Raw genomic sequence first — 15022 nt, 5'->3', positions numbered from 1 at the left:
AGGAGTCAGGTATTGTGCTGGTTTGGGTTTTCGAATTCATTTAAAAGAAAATAAGGTAAGGAAGGTGTTCTGCTCGCTAGTGTGGTGTACACTGCGAACGCCTATTGGTTCTTTTGGTTTTCTCTTTTGTTTTCGGCTCGTGTGAGCCTGTGGGCGAGGGACGTTGTCCCCGGTATGTAGTTTGTGCGTTTTCCTGAGCTGCGACTCAAGGTTTTTTATTTTGCTTACCTAGTCTTTTATACTAGGTTGTTATTTTGGTATCGCCTTGCAGCGCTCGCCTTTTAGCACTCATTTTGTTTGGGTTATTCGCCCTGGTTTATTTATTATTGGTTGCTTTATTTTCCTTAGCCGTTTTTTTTTTGGGGTGGTTCCATATTGCTGCTCATTTGGTACATGGCCAGTGCCATGTATCAAGAGATGGGATGAGGGGGGTAATAGATCAAAGTTACTATACCATTGGACTCACCACTTACCTAAAAAAAAAAAAAAACTTTTCTAAGAAATGCCCAACATCACAAAGTTATAATACACAGGGTGGGGTGGTTGCACAAAAGGGGACAATTCTTACACCCCCTGAGCCATTCCATACATGGATGATGGACTTTATACATCTAACACCGTGTGAAGGGAAGAGATATGTATTGGTAATGATATGACCTTTCTCTAAATGGGTAGAAGCTTTCCCAGCCACATCTATAGATGCAATCACAGTAGCAAAATGTCTGAGTAGAGAAATCATTCATAGCTGGGGGATTCCAAAGGCATTATATAGTGATAATGGGCCAGAATTTAGGAATGAAGTCTTGACCCGCCTAGGTTACTAATAAGAGTGAGATTCGACATGTGCTTCCTCCCAGATTGCCAGCGGAGCTGCCACCAGGAGAGATTAAGCCTGGAGATTGGATCCTGGTGCGAAGTGTCGGTAAAAAGACAAAGTGGAGTGAACCGACGTGGAAGGGTCCATATCAAGTGCTCCTGACCACACCTACTGCAGTGAGAATCCAGGATAGAGAGACGTGGATACATCAATCACACTGTAAGGTAGTACAGCCTCCGGTTGCTGGTGTGTAGGTGCATTCCACTATTATTTAAAGGGCGCAGCATATAGAGCTTGTCCGTCTCAAACCTGGTGAAGAACTTGTTTACTCTCCACAGTCAGTAGAGACTCCAGACCGGTTCCCAGATATGCCTCTCTCTGCCCTGTTTCTGTTGTTCGTAGGGACATGCACGGTCAGTGAAGGTCATACGCCAACCTCGCCTAAAGCTAAAAGATATCTAGGGGCGGATGATTACCTATCTGAATCAGGAAATCCTGCACACATATATGCTACTAATTCATGGTGAAGATATGCAAATAGATCAGCGCATTCTGCAAACCGCACTGAATGTTATGTGTGCACAATTGCCGGCCTCTATATCTTCACCCAGGCTAGAGGTGATACAGGCCGCAGGGCCTACACGAAGTGTGAATGGTACGGTAAAGTGCGCTATTGCGGTATCCACTGCTCGTAGTACATTAACATCAATGGATCCCAGTGCACCCCCACTTGACCTGATAATGGATTTGGGTTCAAATATTGTACCGATAAAGATGGATATCTAAAATTGGGGAATATGAGCTCTAATATTCCACTCATGGTAGTCCAGTATAAATCGGGGCGAAAGTTTTGGCGTTGTGTCAAGGGAAATGGCACTGGATTTGTGGGAGTAACCCGAGGGGTGTCAGGGGAAACTACTGATTTTCTGTGGATATCCGTTAATAGACGAACAGTCCTTTTCCACCGGTAGAGAGAACAGTCCAAATGCTAGAGAGAACAGTCCAAATGGCACGCTATGTAACCCATCGGCACCACATTGGAATGGGACGAGAGCCGTGGACAGTTGGTACTGGTTGTGTGGACATCGGATATATGTGGCATTACCGCCAAACTGGGGAGGGGTATGTGCTTATATACAACTGAGAGATCACACGTACATTGTGAGCGCGCATGAGACCATGAGGAGGAGGCGAGACGCCAGTGCGCTTCATGATTCTATCTGGGGCACCAATGTCCCAGATGACGCAAAATTGTGGACAACAGGACAGAAGGTAGCCCTCGCTCTATTTCCTTGGACAGGGGTGGGGAAGATAATGCTTCGTTTGGAGACTGTGGATTACCGTTTAAGTGCACTTATAAATGAGACCAGCAACATAACTAGAAGCATACAGCAACAGTTGACTGCTTTACGGCTAATGACACTGCAAAATCGGGTGGTGCTAGACCTGTTGACGGCAGCGCAGGGGGGAGTGTGTCATATCGTGGGAACCTCGTGTTGCACTTACATACCAGCAAATGATGAGAAAGGCGGAGAAATAGATCAGGCTTTGCAGCCCTTGAAAGACCTGTCGGATGCACAACAAAACTACTACGTACTTGATGACTCCTGGTGGCAGTGGCTCATTTCTGGGGAATGGAAGGCAGCAATAACATCTGTACTGACCCTCATAGTAACAGGATTCGCAGTACTGTTCTTCTGTAGCTGCTGTGGGGTTCCCATAATTAAAGGATTGATATCAAGAATGTTAAGTGCTAACCCGCAATTTCAGTTGATTATGTTACAGGACTTCAATGAAGTAATCGCTCCATCTGACATGTCGGAGAGATCATACCAAGATGCGATAGGACCATTAAATGACCTGTTTCAACAATAAAGTACCTGTGAATGAAGCACATGTCGAAAATCGAGAGAAGTGGCATGTTAGCGGATAATCAATTAAAAAGAGAAGGGAAATGTTGTTGAAATTATATATTCATGTGATTACTAATTTCTTATACTATTATTGGTTGCTTATGCTGGAATGATCCAGAGTATACACACTTATTAAAGTATCATAACTTGCTTTGTGCTACTCAATATTATTTTCTGTAACTGTGTGAGTGGAGATGTCTCTCCCTGTCTGTACCATGGGCCTCCAAGGCCACGGCCATTAACTGTGTGTTCTGGATTATCTTGTCTTGGTGCCTGAGAGCCTGCAGAACCAAAAACATAATACCTCATGACGGAAGCTACCATGGGGGTTATCTTCCTAGAAATAGGGAGTTAAAACAAGATAAGATAGATTATTCTCAGACGCGCAAGTTAAATGCACAGGCCCCTGCATATACGTCATGCTGGAATGTTTTGAGAACATGCATCTGCATGACGTACCTTGAAGGGGACGATATGAATAAACAATCTATAGTAAGGAGAAGAGCGGTGGATTGTCTCTGAATATTGATTATCAGAAATATTAATGAATACTAATGAAGGGGCGTACATTTGTTGCACTCTGTGCCTACATATATCCAGACAAAGGTCCTGGAACCTTTGTCCTTGTTTTTGCATGTAACTTGGACCCTATGCGCATAGTAAAGATAGGATTTTATTTACTGTCTCTGTCTCTGAGTGTTTTCTTACAGGAATAAATTAAAATTCCCACCACAGTAGAAGTAAAAAAAAAAGTAAGTCTAATCAATACCTAATAAAGTGCTCGGTGAGTGTATAAAATGCATTACTTGTATTTAAGAGCTTTGTATATTAATTTATTTAGGGGGGTGGGGAGTGAATCGTGGCATTTTTATTAACATGCTGTTAGTCCCAGCACAACTTACATAATACACTGCGCACAATATAAAAATGAACATACATTGACAAAACCCACAGAGGGCAGTATCCATCCATCCATCCATTATCTTAACCCGCTTATCCTGAACAGGGTCGCAGGGGGGCTGGAGCCTATCCCAGCATACATTGGGCGAAAGGCAGGAATACACCCTGGATAGGTCGCCAGTCCATCACAGGGCACACACACCGTTCACTCACACACTCATACCTACGGGCAATTTAGACTCTCCAATCAGCCTAACCTGCATGTCTTTGGACTGTGGGAAGAAACCGGAGTACCCAGAGGAAACCGGATACTGGCACAGTACTGTATTACCAAAGTTATAAACACACTACAGCCTTTCTGATAGCTGTGCTCCCTATTTTAATTGAATGTGTTTTGTGAAGACATTATTAGACTCATTATGCACATGAGAGCAAGCTTGTGAATACTGTAAATTTTGCATGCTTTCTTAAATACATAATAATGACATGGGTGCACAAAATATCGGTAAAACTTCTTATATTTAGATATCTGGATATTTGCTGAAGCCAATACTATTAGCATTCATTGACATTCATGAAAAATGTTGTGTAAATAAGAAACTGTTCCAAATCTATTCAAAGGAAAGATACAATTAAACTTTTAAGAACAACACATAAGGAGATTTTTAAAGACCCGTAGTCTGGATGCTTTTACTATTGTTCAAAATACAGTATGACTTGAAATATGAAAGGGGCAAAATGAAGAGCAGGAAAGCTATCACTGAGGGTAGCTGGACCTTACAATTTTACCAATGGCTCTTTAATTTGCAGAAGTTGGTGAACGCAACCACAGTGTCATTTCCTTAACATGGGTTTGTGTCCTATAAATACACATCAACAAAGGAAACGGCACAATGAAAGTTAAAGAGAGTGAAAAATGGTTAATCTCTCACAGCTTGTCACAGCCCTGTATCTCTTGGAACTGCTTCTGATAGGACTACAATGGCAATTATGCGGTACAGTAATTATTTGTTGGATATAGTTAAGCTCCTTTGCTGTCTTGTCCCTTTCATTATTAATTATCGCTTAATTATGATTATTATTATTATTATTATTATTATTATTATTATTATTATTATTGTTATTATTATTATTTGGATTGTGTCATTTGCTAATGTTATCCAGTTAAGTGAATTGTTCTCTGTTTCTCTCTCTCTCCCCCAAAGGTGGGACAGTTATCTACTCATCACAAGGAGCTACTGTGGCTCTGCCATGTGGCTCAAATACTCACAGATCCTGCTCAGCGGTCCTTTGGAGATTCAGGGAGAGGTTCATATTTTTTAAGGATTTAGTCCATTCTGGGAAGGTGACAGACTTCAAGAGCAGAGGCGGGAGAGTGAGTGTGGGCCCAGACTGTTCACTGCACATATCTAATCTGAGTACAGAGGATGGAGGACAGTACACCTGTGAGGATGGAGCCATCTCTGCAAACACATCTCTTCAACTGCTCAACAGTATGTCAATCTCATTTTTATTATTAAAATCAGTAAAAACTCAGACAGACAGTACATCCGTAGTACAAACGACATTTTGTGCATTATTTGGAAATAGTAATTGGAAATACACCAACATCGATGATGTTTTCATACATTTTGTTTTTAAAGTAAGTCTTACGTATCAGAAATTAAGTTAGTCTGAAGGCTCCACAGTAGTGACCAAAAAGGCAGGATGGTATATTTGGACCTTGAATGTATATGGCTGTAAAAATAATTTTTTCCCATGATTCCCATGATAGTGAGCATTCAGTGCAGTGTTGAACAGAAGGATATACTTAAGGAATCTGGATTTAAGATCAAAATATGAATATGAACTAATGTAGAATCAGCTTTTATTTCACAGTATTTATATGCATATACTATGTGTTGGCATTTTACAAAAAGTTTGTTTGTGGTTTGTTTGGAGGGCACTGTACTATAAATTAATTAACCATATCTTACCTGGAGACATTGAACAACATTAAAATTAATGATGTCTGTGCCTGTATTTTTCTACAGTAACTGTGACCCCAAACACTGGCCTCATGGCCAGAACAAAGTCAACTCTAAATTGTTACTTGTCTGTCTCCACCGGTGTTGCATTTTGTAACCACACTGGGGTAAGTCTCCGCTGGGTAAGTGAGACCGGCGCTAAGTTATCGGGCAGCAGGTATGAGATCTCCCATCCATCTCCATGCTACTCCATCCTAGCAGTGAAACTCACAAGGACAGACCATAATAAGATCTGGAGGTGTCAGCTGATCGAGGGGAAGGAAGTGAAGACCACACAGAGCTATGTCACCAAACTCATAGGTACTGGAAGTAGTTTTTTTAATATTCTAGTGCGGCTGCTCAATGCTATGCTGTGAGGACTGCAAGGCTTCTGTAGCCTATAGACCTAGTTCAGGGGTCTGCAACCATGGCTCTGAAGAGCCACAAGTTGAGCTGGTTTTTATTTTTACTTCAGCATCAAATTCAGACCAAAGTAACCAGGTACGGCAGCTTTAGTATACATGTAAAAGTAAGATGGATTTTTGGGCATACTATATCTTCATAGAAATGTGCCACCTCAAGAACTGTGCACTTTGATAACAGCAGCTTGTTGATGTGACTTTTTCTTAGGAAAACAGATTTAAAATGTGAAAAAGAAAGATTTAAAACATAAAAATAACCATTGATTTTAAGTATGGACTTACTAATACTATTTTGAAATACAACTGTAAAGTAAACTAGCGTGCAATATTCTCACCTGTGTCGGCTAATTACAATTTACATGCAAGTTTCAGTGTTATATTTGATTGTTAACATTTTCATTTTGCAATATTTCAAGCTGGCATGGATGGTGCAGTGGGTAGCACTGCTGCCTCACAGCAAGGAGGTCCTGGGTTCGAATCCCCGTCGGCCGGGGCCTCTCTGTGCGGAGTTTGCATGTTCTCCCCGTGTCTGCGTGGGTTTCCTCCGGGTACTCCGGTTTCCTCCCACAGTCCAAAGACATGCAGGTTAGGCTGATTGGAGAGTCTAAATTGCCCATAGGTATGAGTGTGTGAGCGAATGGTGTGTGTGCCCTGTGATGGACTGGCGACCTGTCCAGGGTGTATTCCTGCCTTTCGCCCAATGTATGCTGGGATAGGCTCCAGCCCCCCTGCGACCCTGTTCAGGATAAGCGGGTTAAGATAATGGATGGATGGATGGATGGATGGAATATTTCAAGCTGAGGATAGATGGACTTGACCTTTTTCATTTGCAGAAGTTGGTGAACGCAACCACAGAAAAATGTTTTACCATTTCCTGAAAACAAGTGTTTTGCCCTATGAGGGGCGAGGGTCAGGCCAGCCTTCATGGTTGGAAAAAATAAGAGCAACTTAGATGACTAACTTCTTATTAAGAAGAAGTGAGAATGGAAAAAGCAGATGGCGCAGTGGGGCAATAGGCTAACATGGCACAACCCTTGCTGTTGCAGTTCAGTTCCTTGCAGTTGCACATCGAGGACTGGGGTTCACGTGGAGCGGCCAAACACAGACTTTTTTTTGATGTATCACTGGATACGATGCCAGTGATACCTACCAGTGGTACCTCTCTCTCTGTCTCTGTCTCTCTCTCAGACGGTGTAGAGGAAGTGTTTGCAGTAGTAGGAGGGCCTGTGACTTTGCCCTGCACTGACCCTGCACTCCTTGGTGCGGGAGAAATATTTCAGTGGTCTATGGGAGAAAAAACCGTGATTACTCAGACCCAGGAGGACGATGACGCAGCATTGGCCAACAGAAAGATCCAAGGTTTTATAGTGAAACCAGACTCTTCATTACTAATCAAGTCTGTGACAACAGCACACTCTGGAAACTACAAGTGTTCACAGCTCAACGACGCAGGCCTCGCCACCGCACACAGGAGAATACTGCTGCACACACTGGAGGGTGCGTAGTCAAACCGCAGAAACATCAAAAGCAAACTGCCGGATCTTCTGCCGCACATGCGTGTAATCCTTTAATCAAAGAAATCTTGAAGCTTTTTAAAAATTTTGCATCATGTTTCGGAAATGTGTTTGTGAACATTTTTCAAAACATGATGAGCAGTGGATTCCAGAATTATTGGCACCCCTGGCTGGCAATGCACAAAGCATACTTTCATACTTTATAAATGTTTCTATGGAAAATAAAACATTCATGTAAAAAAGATTTAACCAAAATCAAGGTTCCATAACTATTGGCAAACTGTTAAGGATCACATTGGAGCAATTCTTGACCATTCCTCTTTGCAGATCCTTGCACGATCCTTCACATTCTTGTGTTTGCGCATATCAACTACCCTCTTCAGTTCAGCTCACAGGTTTTCCATTGGTTTGAGAAAATTGAGCCAGTGTAGAACATAGATTTTGTTGTCAATTAACCATTTTTGTGTTTCTTTGGGAAATAGTCTTGTTGGACATTTCACCTACAGCCAAGTCACTACTCAATAAAATTGCCTGATACTAGGTGGCATTATTCCATTGATTTTAACCCGTGGCCCAGAATTAAAACAGCCCCAAATTTCATCATATTTCACAGTGGGTTTGAGGCGCATCTCCGTATATGCATTTCTATCATGCAAGGATCTGTATAGAGTGGTCCCTCCAAATGTGTGCCTTAACCTCGTCAAGCATTACAGGAAAAGACTCCATGCTCTTATCCTTGCCAGAGGTGGATGCAACAAGTACCAAACCAGGGGTGCCAATAATTATGGAACCTTGATTTTGGTGAAATCAAATTTTTATTTAATAAATGTTTGATTTTGGTTGGTTCCATTGAAAAATTTATAAAGTACAGAATTCAAATATCTCAGTAATTATATTGTTTATTTTATATGAAGTTTTTTTGTGCTTTGCCTGTCAGAGGTGCCAATGGAGCCCACTGTATGTGGAAATATGATTGTTTCAACTACAGTATATTCAAACTATAGTATATTCATGTGCGCAATGTGTTTGTGTTTGTGCATGTATACCTGTGTGTGCCACTTTTATATCATCATTTGTATTGCTAAGCCTTCTTCAAGAGGGTTATCTTCCCTAATCTGTTGCCTACCTTTAGAGGTACATGGCAGCCATACTGTGTGACATCAGAAGTACACATCAGTTAGAGAGGCAAAGAGTCATTTTTCAATTCTTTTATAACTCTTCCCAATTCTTTCTCAGTGAATAGAGACCACACCAGCGTTCCTCCCCAGCAAAACAGCAACTTTACTCTCACCTGCTCACTCACCTGTGCAGATGCCTGTGAGAAAAACATGAATTTGACTTGGCATCGCAGTGCAGCGGCCGGCCAAGAGGGCGGAACTTTTGTGCAAGTGAACAACACCCTGATCTCCCAGCTATTTGTCCCTGAGCTTGAAGTCTCAGAGAGGATTGTGTGCATCGTGCTGAGGGATGGGACAGAAAGAGTGACACAAGGCTGGGCAGTGCAAGGTGATAATAATTGACATGTTCTATGTGTCCCCCTGGATTCCTGATCTCATACATTTCAGCACAAGTTTGGGTCTTTTCCTTACACAGTAACTGTAACTAACCACTCGATAACATGTGCTTAACATTTAACATATTGTATCACCATTCCAATACTGTTGCATTTAACAGTATGTGTATTGCGGCTGTTATGAGTTTGATTGTTTTATGGTAACGGGTCCACTTATCTTTCTGTCTTTCAGTTGATTATACATTGCCTGTTATAGTAAGCTGTGTCCTTCTACTGATACTGCTACTTTCTGCTACTGGAGTGGGAATCTATTTGAAGAGGAAGCAAGAGACACACACTGGTATGCATGCATCACAATAAAATTTGAGGTTTAAAAGTGTGATTTCCACATTTTTGCTGACAGTGAAAACATTTCATTTTTGTGTTGGATTAAATAATACTAGTACGGTATTGTATATTCACATTTTCTGTAATTAAGAGGGATTATATAAATAATTTTTAGCCCAAGTGTAACAATATAATGCACTGTGTCTTCTACCTTCTCTCTATTTCTTTCAAAGGAGATGAATATGCCAATTTCAGAGTGGGAAACCATGTAAGTCACTGAATATACATTTTTGTTTTGTTCCATGATTCAAAATTCAAACTCCATCTGAACATTTATTACAATGAATAAACCAAATAATCATTTTCTAAGAATAATTAAACAGATCTTCCTAAACAGCACAAAGACACTTTTAAGTTCTGTAGCTCCACAGGGCAATGTACAATTGGCACCTGCGTCGCCCAGGGTATGGGAGGGTTCAGTCGAATTGGGATTTGCATTTCATCACAATTGGCTGACCCCTACTAACTGGTAAGGGCACTCAAATGACTGCTTATCAAAGTTACATATGAAAGATCTTCCTTCACTGTGATCTGTGATTGGAAAACGTGTTTTGGAGGAGAACCGTGCATGTACCAGGGCCCTCCTCCAGGATGTGTCAGGGTGGTTCGCTCATGTAATTTTCCAGATTGGGGTGAGAACTGGATAAAACTATTTAAGTAGCATAATGCTTTGTGAAAAGCCCAATGTTCATGTTTACCATTTTACCATTGGCTGCCTTCAAATACCACAAGGCAACAACAATACTATAAGACTTTAGAATTGTAACATTGTAACTTTATTTATTTATTTATTTTGCTGTGGGCCTTGATGCTTATCAAGAGTACTTATGAAGTGTTTTGAAGTACCAGGTATGGGTAAATAGCTGAAACATAGGACATGGAATGACACAGACAAAGCTCTGACATTTACTTATCACTTCTATGCTTTGTGCTTGCAGATGGCTCTTTACGAAGAGTGTGGGGAGCCAGCCTATAAAAGAGCTCCAGAGAAAATTGACTTGGGAGGTGCACACTCAATTAGCACCATTTATGCTCTGCAGTCAGCTGTGAACCAGTAATAACCACTGGCTACCAAAGCTCAATTGACTCCTGGTTCCCTCTACTCTTCATTATATTTTTTCCAAGCTTATCTCAGTTTCGCATTTCACAAGATTTCAGAAAATGTCTACATTTTACGTATTGTTTTGCACTAAATATTTTTTGACATTTGTCATTTTCCTTTTTAGTGAGAGAAAAGTCACAATTTTCAATTTCTCATGGAAATTCATTAATTGTAAGTACAGTATGTGGACTTTTTCATAAACAATGAAAAATAAAATGTGTCTGTCCTCATCTTCCTTGACCTGTCGGCCGCCTTTGATACAGTCAACCATGAGATTCTGCTCTCAACCCTGTCTGGGATGGGTGTCACAGGGTCTGCACTCGCTTGGTTTTCCTCCTACCTCTCTGGTCGCTCCTACCAGGTGACTTGGAGGGGCTCAGTCTCCGACCCTCACCCCTACAAACTGGAGTCCCGCAGGGCTCAGTTCTTGGGCCTCTCCTCTTCTCACTATACACCATGTCTCTTGGTTCTGTTATCTCTTCCCATGGCTTTTCTTATCATTCTTACGCTGATGACACCCAACTCTTTATTTCCTTCCCCCCCGACACCCAAGTCACCACACAGATCTCTGCCTGCTTGGCTGATATCTCTGCGTGGATGACTTCCCACCACCTGAAGCTCAACCTTGCCAAAACTGAGCTTCTCTACATCCCTGCTAAGTCCTCTCCGTCAATCGACCTCTCACTGACTGTTGAGGACTTTGTAGTTTCCTCCTCCTGTACGGCAAAGAATCTTGGGGTGACTCTTGATAACTGCCTCACCCTGGCTCCACAAGTATCCTCCACTGCCAGAACCTGCAGGTTCTTTCTGTATAATATACGCAGTATCCGTCATCTCCTGACGGAGAAAGCCACCCAGCTCCTAGTCCAGGCGCTCGTCATTTCCCGTCTCCACTGGCTTCCTATTGCCGCATGCATCCGATTCAAGGCCCTAGTGTTGGCATTTCAGGCTGCTAAGGGGACTGCCCCACCTTACATACAATCCTTGATCACTCCCTACTTCCCGAGCTAGGCCACTCCGGTCTGCCAGCTCTGGTCGCCTTATGGTTCCCTCTCTACGTGCACCTGGCGGTCGAGCTGCACGTTCACGCCTGTTTTCCGTTCTGGTTCCTCAGTGGTGGAATGACTTGCCTACCACGGTCAGGACAGCAGAATCCCTCCCCCTATTTTGACGCAGACTCAAAACACACCTTTTCAAACTACCTTAGTCCTCCCTCCTGATTTCCCCCGCCCCCCCCCTTTCTGATATCCCTATCCTCCTTGTCTAACCCAAAAAAATAAATAATAATAATTGCACTTATGATGACTATATGTTTAGAACAGCATCCATGTATTTTCCTAGTTATGGATGTGATGCTTTGACTTGTGGAAGAACCTATGCACTTGTAAGTCACTTTGGATTAAAAGCGTCTGCCAAATGACTAAAATGTAAAATGTAAATATTGCCACAATATGCTTGTGGTTGCTATGAGGTTAATCGTTCGTAATCAAACAGTGCACATGTGCTTAAACCGATTCACTGCTCTTATTAAAATGTATATTTATGCATTTTATAAAATATTGTTTTTAATACATTTAGCTTACTTTTATACATTTCCGGACCTGACAGGTGTATGTCCCAGAGTCATTCTTCCTCGCATCTCCCAGGTAGAGAGACAGGTTCCCTGCTTTCGCACCCTCCTCTCCCCACTGAAGGGTTAGCCGTGCTCCATACAAATGCATTGGGTCTGGTCAGGCCTGCACTGTGTATGATTTAGCATTGGCTGATGAATGGGTATCCCAGTTCATTCTGTCGTGCTGTATATCTCTGCTGGGAACAGAGCAGGGTAGCTTTGCAGTTCCACCCAAAGCAGTGGAAATCTCATGGGTGTTGACCTTTAGGCAGGAATTAAGTTTGTCTTAAGGGAGAGGAAGAAAATGAATAATATATTAGTGCCCCCTGGTGACAAAACCTGGTCTATTACTGTACCTCACGATTACATGAACGATTGTTATCTTTCATTCAATTTGGAAGCTTACTTAACCCAAATTCCCTCAGTTTATCTGAAATTTGACAGCAATTTGCACGACAGGAGAAAATATATTTTAAAAAATATTGTAGCACATGATAATAATAAATTAATAATAAAAAAAGAGGAGGATAAAAAAAGAGAATAGTACACAAGAAAGCAATTGTAATGCACAAAAATACACAGCAGGCAACTAATAATTTAAAAAATAGAACAAAAACAAAAACAACAACCGGGACAGATCTCAGATGGAATTTTGAAAAGGGAAAAAATATGTGATTTGAGAGATTTAAAAGTGTTTATGGAGGTACAGACATAATGCAAAAAGGCAGTCTGTTCCACAGTCTCAGGGCGACCACAGTAAAGGCCCTGTCACCCTTTAGCTTTAGCCGAGACTGAGGAACAGAACGCAGCAGTTGGGTGGAGGGCCTTGTGACCTGTGTGCAGAATAGGGGTGAAGAAAATCTGAGATATAGAAAAGAGCCAAACCATCAAGAGCTTTAAAGCCAAACAACAAGATCAATTCTAAAACTACCCAGGAACCAGTGCAGGCAAGAATAGACATAATGTGGTCTGGTGTAGTCGTGCCATTCACTATTACATTTCATCTGCATCTGCACAGTGAACTATACATAATTGTGCTACACTGAAACTACCATTTATGCACAGCCTTAGTAATAAACCATATTTAAAATGTTTGGATTTATGGAATGTAATACTTACCGCAGCACTTTGAAGGCCCTTTACTTATGAATAAGGGAAATAACAATATCCAATACGTCTGATGCATATCTTCTCCTTTGAAGTAATACTATGGTTTCTGGTGTTTGTCCGAGTTTGTCTCCTCTCTTTTTAATGGTGTTATAAGTCAGCTACCGTTTTCAGTTCTCCTTGCTAGACTGGCTGGTTTCTCTTTTGCTGGTTAACCCATTGATACATTAGGACTGAAGAGCACTCTGAACTGCAGCACTCTTTGGTTATTTGTTTACTTGAGGTAGTAACTGGGCACCACCACTGGTCCCTTGCCTGCTGAGCTAATGTAACCGACATTAGGCGCAAACAACTCAGAGTATGAGGAAGGAGTGAGCCAACACCTCTACAACTTTCCTGCTAAGACACTGGCTACATGTGGAATATTGATATTTTACCAGGGTTTAGCATCAGAGATTTTGTTGCCACTGTTATGACCTCCAACCTGGCTCATTGAATAATGAGGCACAATAAATACTTCAAGACTCATGTTAAAAGGGACAAATAAACATTTATTTTCTTACAAAACCAAAAAAGACTTTGACAAAAAAAAACAATAAGCATCCAGGGATCCAGCCAAAAAGAACGACAGGAAGGTAAGCTCCCAAAGATTAGTTACACAATGGGCCATTGGACTCAGGGCTTACCATAAAATTAACCACAACGAAAAATAGGAACACTAAACAAAGCCATGAAATGTCAACTACCGGATCCTCTTCCCCAAACGTGGGGTGGCTGCCCTCCCCACCCAGGTATCCTAGATAATCGCCAATCAAGGACAACCACTGGTACCTGTGAACGGAAGAGAAATCAAGAGAACAAGCAAAGCAGGGGAGCGCGGAACACTACACACACAACAAAGCATTAGACATGGCATTGTCCCTGCCACGCACATACCTGGCTCACACATTAAATACTGATCATGCCATAAGCATTTCACAGAACCTAAACCGAGCACTACCTGAGACGAGAATCGCTGCACACAGGAACAGTACACAGAAAGAAATAAAACAAATCCTAACACCACAACAAACAACCACTTTGCAGGCATGTGTTACAAAAAACACAAAGTAATATGCACAACTTTAGATTACTAGACAGATGCAACTCCCAACACGGTTGCAGTCAAGCACTAATCCAACCAGCACCGCCACTAATGCCAGCCTCTCAGTGCATACAACTATTTTGGTTTAGACACTTGTAAGACACACTGCGTGGGGGGAAGGGAGGTTGACTGTTAACCAAGTCAGGAAGCAGGAAGTTTGTTGTGAAATTAGCACTTGTACATTTTGGTGTTCTAACACATCTAAGGCCCATTTCCCCCAGTTTATTCCCCCAAGCTCCATCCAAAATGTTTGTATTTGATGTATTGTTTTGCACTAAATACATGTTTTGCACTAAATACATATTGACAAAATTCCCCTTTGAAACCTTTCTTTTTGACAGTTGTCAGAATCTCATTTTCTTTGAATAAATCATTGCTTGTATATTTTACAAAGGCTCAATTTGGTATAAATTTGAGTATAAAACAAATGTTTAATAATACTTTATCCTTTCCTTTGAATAAATCATTGCTTGAATAGCCACATTTAATGTGTCCATTTTCATCATTTGAACGGCCTATTTCACTCTCTCTATCTCTATCTCTCGCTCTCTTGCTCTCTCTCTCAATCTCTCTCTCTCGCACTCT

The 15022-nt window shown here is 41.6% G+C and overlaps 1 protein-coding gene across 1 annotated transcript; it reads left to right on the top strand.

Moving 5' to 3' along the window:
* Positions 1 to 4531: 4531 nt before the first annotated feature.
* Positions 4532 to 10790, top strand: LOC133133235 (uncharacterized). The gene is made up of 8 exons (XM_061249338.1): positions 4532 to 4625; positions 4836 to 5123; positions 5664 to 5957; positions 7247 to 7555; positions 8809 to 9078; positions 9318 to 9425; positions 9646 to 9680; positions 10411 to 10790. Exons 1-8 carry the CDS (start codon positions 4547 to 4549, stop codon positions 10528 to 10530), a joined length of 1503 nt encoding a protein of 500 aa, XP_061105322.1. The 5' UTR covers positions 4532 to 4546; the 3' UTR covers positions 10531 to 10790.
* The last annotated feature ends 4232 nt before the right edge of the window (positions 10791 to 15022 follow it).

This window comes from Conger conger, chromosome 1, assembly GCF_963514075.1.
Source record: "Conger conger chromosome 1, fConCon1.1, whole genome shotgun sequence".
In the NCBI taxonomy this organism is placed as follows: domain Eukaryota; kingdom Metazoa; phylum Chordata; class Actinopteri; order Anguilliformes; family Congridae; genus Conger; species Conger conger.
Note: the sequence above shows the minus strand (reverse complement) of the source record. Positions and strands in the feature narration are given on the sequence as shown.